The 8783-nt window shown below is 31.5% G+C and overlaps 1 protein-coding gene across 1 annotated transcript; it reads right to left on the bottom strand.

The window, feature by feature from the left end:
- Positions 1-3600: 3600 nt before the first annotated feature.
- Positions 3601-6951, bottom strand: LOC131172045 (ankyrin repeat-containing protein At5g02620-like). Its single transcript, XM_058132989.1, has 3 exons — positions 6253-6951; positions 4895-5418; positions 3601-4197 (listed from the first exon to the last, which is right to left on the bottom strand). Exons 1-3 carry the CDS (start codon positions 6908-6910, stop codon positions 3601-3603), a joined length of 1779 nt encoding a protein of 592 aa, XP_057988972.1. The 5' UTR covers positions 6911-6951.
- Positions 6952-8783: the final 1832 nt, after the last annotated feature.

The following is an 8783-nucleotide window of genomic DNA, read 5'->3' as shown; positions in this document are numbered from 1 at the left end:
CAGAATTTATAATTTATGGTCAATAAACTTTGACTAGTCATTTGATCATTTAATGGTCCTTTTTAGACTTAGGTTCCTCCATAAGATATGTTCCTCTATGTCTTAGGGACTCCCAGGTATAATTTCATAATTTTTCAAGCTTGGTATAGTGAGTTATAGTCAATGTATTAACCTGGACTCTCAATCCTATAAGGGCAATAATCAACTTCAGGGCAGTATGTTTGACCCTCTTTTTAGGGTCTTTACGCTTAGAATTTGGCAAAGGTGTCTAAATCAATGTTGTAGCCCTAATTATCATGTTTCCAGATCATAATGGCACATCTCAAATGGAATTTCCTAATGGGAGTTATGGCCAAATGAACACACGGGTATCAAATGGCATTCTAGGTTCAACTTAACATTTTCCAGATTTCAATTCCTAAATTTGGCTAATATTTTCCCTAGGATGCAATGGTTTCTAGAACTTGGTCAAAACATAAAAATTTTTGTGCTATGTCTTATAAAACTTTTGGCACTAGCTTCACTCAATTTTCAGCTTTGGAGACCAAGTTATGGCATTTTTGCCAAAACTGGTTAAGCATACCAAAGGAACAGTATTTTAGACAATTTCTGGGTTAGCAGTTTTAGTTACTCAAATTGTGCTAATAATTTGATTTTGTTAAAGGCAAAACTGGGTCAAGTGGTCTTCATGAAAAGTGTAGCCTTATGTCTAAGCTTTCCATTGATATAAATTTTAGGTCATTTGGACCAATATAGAGAGAGTTATGACCAAATGAACACGTACTGTTCATTTAGTCATTTTCTGGGTTTCAGTGTTTAGTCATCCGGGTTTGGGCAGAGAATTGGTAATGATTTTGGCAAAATTTGGGCATGGTATCTGCATGAAAAATGGGCTATTTTGAGTTTATTTTCACCTTAAATTGGCCTTATATCAATTGGAGTCACACATTTTCAGTTATGGGTCAATAAACCCACTAGACTCATTGAGTCCAAACCTACAGAAAATTGAACACTCTCAATATCTCAATTCCTTCAACTTCCTTACTTCAATTTGCATGCAATACACTTCTGTAAGCAACAATCTCAACTCAATAGGTCAATTTCAACATTTACACCAAGTCCTCAAGTATTTACACAAACCCTAGTTTTTAAAGTTTTAAATTTTCACAAACACTACACAATCAAACACCCAAATATTTTAGCTCATCACACATTCTCATGGAACCATTTTTCATCACTTAAAAGCAACAAACATCAAGTTCCATGGCTGCCACAAATTCAAGAGTTCTTTCCTCAAGATTTTTTTTAATGATATTTATGCTTGGCTAAACATGCTTTTCATGTTTAATAAAGAGAAGAAGAGGGATTAGTACACTAACCTTACTTGAGCTTCCCTAACTTCAAATTTCTTGCTTTCAATGGGTGTCTATAGCTTTCTTAGAGTGTGGAGAGTATTTTTTGTGAAGTGGGCTATGGGTTTTAGTGTGTGAAAGCTTGGGAAATCAAGCTTGAAAGCTTGACAACAATGGAGAAAATGAGAGACAATGGTAGACGGCAAAGAGAGAGGGAAAAGATGGAGAAGATGACTTTAGTTGGTGAGTTTTGTCTCTTATGCTTTATATTTATATATTTATATGTGTACTCTATTTTTTTTTTTAAATTTCCCTAAGTCATTTTCTTTTCTTTTCTTTTCTTTTCTTTTCTTTTCTTTTCCTTTCTTTTCTTTTCTTTTCTTTTCTCTTCTCATTTTTCTAATTTATTTCATAAATTTTAATTTATGTAAATTATTTTATTCTCTAAATTTTAATTTGACATTTAGATCAAAATTCACCTCTGAGGGTGAAATGACCAAAATGCCCTTCATAATGCATATCGGGTCATTTTTATTATTTTATACAAATTAATAAATTCTCTAAATTTTTTTTTATTTTTCTCTACATTTTTCCTATATTTTCTTAACATTTATTTCTTCAATTTACGCCTCCTCACTATAGTTTAGGTGTAGTTCTAGACATTTTGACTGTCCGAACAGACATGAGTCGTCGAAACAGTAAAATGTACAGACTACCTATGGTGAGGGCGTTACAGGCGCCTAGGTATATTGCATAACTAGAAACAGGCTTGCCATCTTCTGGATTTGAAGCCCAGTCTGCATCAGCGTAAGCACTAAGTTGAGGAGTGGAAGATTTACGAAGGAACAAACCGTAGTGCTGAGTATGCTTTGAATAACGCATGATGCGTCCAGTGATTTTCAGTTTGCTCATGGAGAAATTGAGAGAGACGGTGGACAGCATAAGAGACATGAGGTCTGGTCAAGGATAAATACTAAATTCCGCCAACTATGGTGCGATATAAATAAGGATCAGTTGCTTGTAAGCGTAACTTGGTTTTGGGACACATTGGAGTAGCGATACCATTGCAATTTGCCATATTTGCTTTTACCAGGAGATCATCAATATATTTACTCTAAGTGAGTAAAAGACCTGATGCCAAATGATGAACTTCTATCCCAAGAAAATAGTCTAACTAGCCCATATCTTTTAACATGTATACAAATTTAATTTCTATTTTGTTACAACTCCATTGATAATTAGAAAAATGTGTGGTTCATTTTTAATTTTCATTGTTATTTCGGCAATTTCTTGTAGTTTCCCTTTAAAGCCACAGCAGACAATTATAGGTTAGATTTTACACATTATCCATAAACTTAGGGTATTGTAACAGTGCAATAGTTGAACTTCAGTTTGCAACAAATAAAAACCATTAAACTTAAATTCAGTGAACTATAAGCTCCTTTTGATCTATTATAATTGGTTTTCCAGTTATCTTTCTGATGTGGCAGAAATTTAGGGAAAAAATAAAATTACTATTTTACCCTCAAATAAAAACCCTCAAATCAAACCTTCTACTACTTACTTGATATTAACTTAGATTCATAACCTTACCTCCCAATACAAAATTATGAATCAAACCATTCAAGTATCAAATATAGAAACTTAAAAGTATTAAGTTCAAATAGCAAGCAAATGCATTAATAAAGAAAATTAAACAAAGTATAAGCTACATTAGATACCCTAGTGAAAGACATTAGTTCCTCATCATCTTAGATTCAAACAAAACCACACTTACATAAAAACCCAAAATCATATTTGCTAATATGTCTAAAATAGTAAAATTAGAAAGAACAAGAGAAGGGAAAGATAAAACTCTAATCGATGAAGAAACTTATGAAAGTCCCAGCTCCAACTCCTCTGCAGATATGAGACACGGAGACTAATGGCAAGGCTACCAAGCAACAAGCAATAGAATTTGAGATAGTTGAAGGCCTTTAACGAGCGGAAACAGGCTTAAATTGGTTGATTTTCTTCTACATCGGGACTATAATTTTCTTCTTCAGTGGGACTATGATTTTCTTCTTCAATGAGACTCTAATCTTTTCAAACAAACGTCGAAGCTTCAAATATGGTGACCACATCAAATTAGGGTGAAAGAATAAGAAACGTGACCAGATTCCGCCAATCATCCACGAGCTTCAATAGTGAATAAAAAATTAGAATCGTGAAAAATTAACAAAATTAAAGTTACATATAAGAAAACTACTTACAAAATTTCCTTTTGAACATCCTCATCATCACTATCATATGAAATGATGAGTCTAAGGAAACTGCAGGTCACCCTTGTCATGGAATAAGTTAGGAAGAAGAAGAAGAAGAAGCTCAATCCAAAGACGCAAACGACATACCCTAAGGATCGTGTTAGAACTGCGTAAGTGCCTGTCACAAATGTAATCATCATTGCTACCATAGCATAGAAAAGGAAGTTGAAGGCAAATCTTATTAACCAATAGCATCTTTCCTGATATCCTATGATCACCAGCATAAGGTGGATAAAGACAGAACAAGTAAATAAAACCAAAGCTATAATATCTGATATCATAAATGCTTTTAAAGACAAAATTTTGCTTAGGATAGGTGTCCCAGCCTTCCCCATGTCTTTTTCATCACTTACACAACCGCCGGGTAAGGTGAAAGCTGCCGCAAAGGTTACTGTTGCTATAAGTGCTGCAGCAACCAAATGAGAGTCCTTGACTTTTTCAAGTTGAAGTATCTTATTTTCTGTTCTCTTTCCTCTTTTTTCTTTCTGAATTTCCCCTATTGGTCCATTGCCAACATCTTTCATCCATTCTAAATTGTCATTCTGCAACGAATATCAGTTACTTGAAAATTAATTAAAAAAAAAATCATTTCTTTTGCATTAGTTCTCAAATTCGAATCATCCCAAATAATATATATATATATATATATATATATATATATATATATATATATATATATATATATATATATATATATTATTTAATTAATATTTAATAAAAATAAAAAAAAATCGATGAATACAATTACTTGGAATATATTCTAGATACAAGGCATGATAAAAAGAAATTTTAAAAGTTAGAATATGCAACTATGGCCAACTGATCTAAACAATATATATACATAAATAATTTGAACAAATAGAATTTATTAATAAAAAAGGTTCTAATTAATTTAGAAGTACTTTTCCAAAAAGTTAGAATGGGATTATTTAAAAAAAGTTGGCAATATTTTATTTTATGTTTTCGAAATTTATAGCTTGATTACATTTTTTTTGAAATTAAAATTTGTAGTATTATAAATAGCATAAAAGATGAAGGGTATTTGCTAATAAGGGCTCAAGTCTTAACAATTTTTACATTTTTTAAGTAGTATTTAATTATTGGCATTCACTAATGTTGTGCAGTTCTAACTATTATAGTATTAAAAGAAGAAAAGAGAAAAACCATATTCTGCTCCAAGATGAGCCAACAAGTAATATATATATATATATATGTTAAGATAGATGTTAGTTGGCTTACCTTCTTTGAGGAAGAGTATCCTGCGATTTGAATTTCTTTGTGCAGTTTTTTCCAGAAGAAGAACATATTAGAATCTCCTTCTATGAAAGAAGGCGAATCGGAATGATAAGCATTATATAGATGGACAGGCGTATTCTCTTTAGCATCTTTCCCATTTAAAAGGTAAATCAATGATGAATGTTGGAGCAATGCTTTTAGTACTTCATCACTTTTGCTAATCACTGCATAGTGAAGAACATTCCAGCCTCTAATATCAGTAAGTTCGCAGCAACCTGGGCATTTAGAAATGATCATTTCCACTCCGTCTTTGAAGTCTCGACAGGCTGCAATGTGAAGAGCAGTTCTCTTCCCATCTTTATCGGCAATATAAGCTGTAGATATATCCTTATCTAATAGCTTTTGGACTGCACGTGTTCTACATTTATACACAGCATAGTGGAGTGGAGTCCAACCTTTGTCATCTGTTTGTTTGGCCAAGCTACTCCATTTGTCCAACAGCGCGTCTATCATACATGGATAACAGTCTACAAAACCAAAATCATAATTTTTAATATCAAGATCCTTAATTTATTATCAAAGTTTTTAAAGATGATGGGAAATTGACAATTAATTATTTCTCTTTATTTTATAAAAAAATTAGAATTTCCACTACAATAAATATTGAATTTAATGATACAACTGTCATGCAAATTTATTTATTTAATGCAAAAGATCAGAAATTTAAAATTAATACTTTTTCATTAAAATTTTTTTCTATATAAAGTAAAAATACATATTATCTTAGCCTGATCACCCCAAGTTAGTAGAAAGTTAAAAAATTAAAGGTTAAATATTACCTTTATAAAGTTTTTTTAATCTTTATAAAGGATAATTATTAACTTAAACCGTCTAAAATTAATATTTAACCTCCCAAAAAAGTATAAATATTAATGAGTTAAAAAATCAACTTAATCTCTTTTAACTATTCAAACAACATTAATAAGGATTAAAAGTTATAAGAATAACAATTATCTTATCAACGCATTCTTACTGTATTTTTTAATCTATTTTTAAAAAAAAATTCAAATATAACAAATAAAAGTGGATGGAAGGAATATCATTTTAATCACAGGTGCACTCTATTGATATGGGAAACATGCATTTATCATTAAAATTAGAGTTTATTATACTAATGGAATGTATTAAATGGATATTAATAGATGCGAAATAAACCTTAATGGGTTTATCATTAATAATATTGATTAAATGGTCGATGTTTCCTACATATTATCTCTATTAAAAAAATTTAAAAAGGAAAAAAAAAAAAGAAGTTGCATAGAAAGATATTCGCAACTCACGTCTTCTTGATATACATGAACTTTTGGAGTAGCGGCGGTGCATTGTTGCCGCATGTAATGCCGTTTTACCATTGGGGCCGCCATACTCCGGTGACTGTGAATTGCTTCTATTCAATAACTCAAGAACTATCTTTTCACATCCATTTTGAGCAGCCAGGTAAAGCGGAGTTTCCCCATAATTATTGGCAGAATATGAATACAAAGGATCTTCATTACTCAATATTGCTTCCACGACACCCAGACTTTTTTCATTTCGTGCAGCTTCATGTAAGGCCGTCTCTCCATTTCTATTTTTCACTCTTAACAACTCCCTTACTGCTACAATTTCCCTCTCTCTTGGCCCTTCTCCGCTCTCTATAGCAATTTCATTATGCATTGAAGCCTTTGCCCATTTGATTAGCTCTTCCGCTACATCAGCATGCCCGTACCTTGCTGCAATGTGCAACGGAGTATCACCGTGGACATTTACATCCCGTAACAGTGACGTACAATTGCGAAGTACCTTTTTTATAAACTTGGTGGATCTTTTATCTGAAGAGGTAAGGTAGATATGCAATATTGTGTTTTTATTTGAGGTGAGTAGGCTAGGAAGAGTCCTTCGATAATCCTTGAATGGTTTAAAATTGCCTTCTGCTGCCGCCTTCTGCAAGTGATCATCAATGTGTGTGTAAACTTCCATATTTGCTGCTGCTGGTGGTGGTTACTGTTATCAGCATTTGACACAAGAAAGTGAATATATAATGTGGAATGTGGTTTCAGGAGAAATTTAATTCGGGAAAGGTCAAAAAAAAAAAAAAGTAGATATACCAACCATAGCCTTGGCTTTTCTGCGATAGCTAGCTGTGAATCAAATTAATTAAAGCGCCCTGAAGATGAGAGAGAAACCCATACGTACGTGACGGATGAGAGCATTTCATTCAAAATGAATGCACTACAACACAGTCAATATTTTTCTCAATATCATGAATTACTTAAATTTTAATTAATAAGTCAAGTTAGTTTTTTAAGATTTGTTAAAATTTATAATTTAATTTATTATTTTCAATTTGAAATAAATGTTTTAAAGTAATAAAAATTAATTAGATTAAATAATTTCACTTGTAAGATTTTGAAGAGAATTTGCTCAAGTAATCAGTTTAGTGAAGCGCAATAATGCCATAGTCATTGTTAATGAGGTGTTTTCTTCTTTTGAACCTCATCAATGTAAATATAATTAAAAGCGAGCGAGATTTTTTTCCTCTTATTCATGATTAAATTAGTAGAGGAAGGTGAGGGTACATGCCTTCAACACATCAATTATTTATTGATACGAAAATGAAAATTAATTAAGTCCAACCTACCAAAGATATAACGCATCAATTATTTTTTATTTAGAATATATATATATATATATTAAAGCTAAGCTTTGAAAAAAAAAACTTTATAAAAGCGTACTACATATATAAATAAATATTCTTGAAAATTTTGAAAGAGCGGAAGCATGAAAAATATAAGTTTAGATCATTGAATTCAAAAATTTTTCTTCTAGGGTCACATGCATCATGCAAGATTCATTTTTATCTATTTGATTTCAATGATAAATAGCATATTAAAACTCTTTTAGTATATTTTTGAATCTACATTTGTTATTTAAGATTTTAGAATTAACATATTGATTCATTAGAACCCTAGATTAGATCAAGAATAAGTGCACTAACCTTTTGATGCACTGCAGTTGTGTTTGGCACCTTTGAGATGTGCCTAGGATACCAGATGTTGTCCCTCTAGCTTATCTATACCAAGATCACCAATGGCAGCCCCTTGAACAGCTTCTAAAACCTTTCCAATCAATTAGAAAATCAGGTTTTGCCTTTTGAGAGATTACAGATGTATACAGGATACTAGAAACGATTTCTAGTATTTGTAATTCAAGAGAATGTTGGCAATTCTCTTTGAATTGATGAGAGATGAAGAAAAAGAGAAGGAAGAGATGTTTTGGGTGGCGGCACCAATGAAACAAATAGCAGCTTGTCTTTTTTTCTTTTCATCATTTCTCTTATATAGTTAGGTCACCACTTAAAACTCTTGCCACATGTCACATTTTGATTGGCTCTAGGTTTAATTGACCCAATCACATTGTGCCAAGTGTCAAACCTAGATTTAATCTTGACTTTGATCATCTTACATTATTAAAAGACAATTGGCAAGCTTATGTGTAGTGCCATGTGTCATTATCTCATTGTGCCACATGTCACCCTGTAAAATAACCAAAATACCCTTGTGTCTTAATTTTGAGTTCTCAACCCAAAATAATTATTTCTCTTCTTCTAATCAATTTATATCAAATATAAATAAATAAATTAATCTCTATTAATTAATTTCTCATAATTAAATTCATATTTAAACACTTTAAATATAAATTTAACTTATACTATACATCCAATAACCTAGATTTGGTTTCAAGCCATGCTAGGGACTTTGCAATCTAATTGCAAACCAAACATATTTAATTAATCAATTAAACTCTTCAATTAATTAATTAAATCACATTTAACTTGGTGATTACTTGTGTA

The sequence above is a fragment of the Hevea brasiliensis genome, chromosome 13 (assembly GCF_030052815.1).
Source record: "Hevea brasiliensis isolate MT/VB/25A 57/8 chromosome 13, ASM3005281v1, whole genome shotgun sequence".
NCBI lineage: Eukaryota > Viridiplantae > Streptophyta > Magnoliopsida > Malpighiales > Euphorbiaceae > Hevea > Hevea brasiliensis.
This window is presented reverse-complemented; position numbering and strand designations above follow the sequence as displayed.

What these genes read in the sequence shown, in the direction of transcription:
- LOC131172045 (XM_058132989.1), bottom strand. Translation starts at nt 6,910, where the DNA reads ATGGAAGTTTACACACACATTGATGATCACTTGCAGAAGGCGGCAGCA. An exon ending in GCACCGCCGCTACTCCAAAA is followed by an intron (nt 5,419 to 6,252) that starts GTTCATGTATAT and finishes TTGGTTTTGTAG; the next exon opens with ACTGTTATCCATGTATGATA. An exon ending in GATACTCTTCCTCAAAGAAG is followed by an intron (nt 4,198 to 4,894) that starts GTAAGCCAACTA and finishes TATTCGTTGCAG; the next exon opens with AATGACAATTTAGAATGGAT.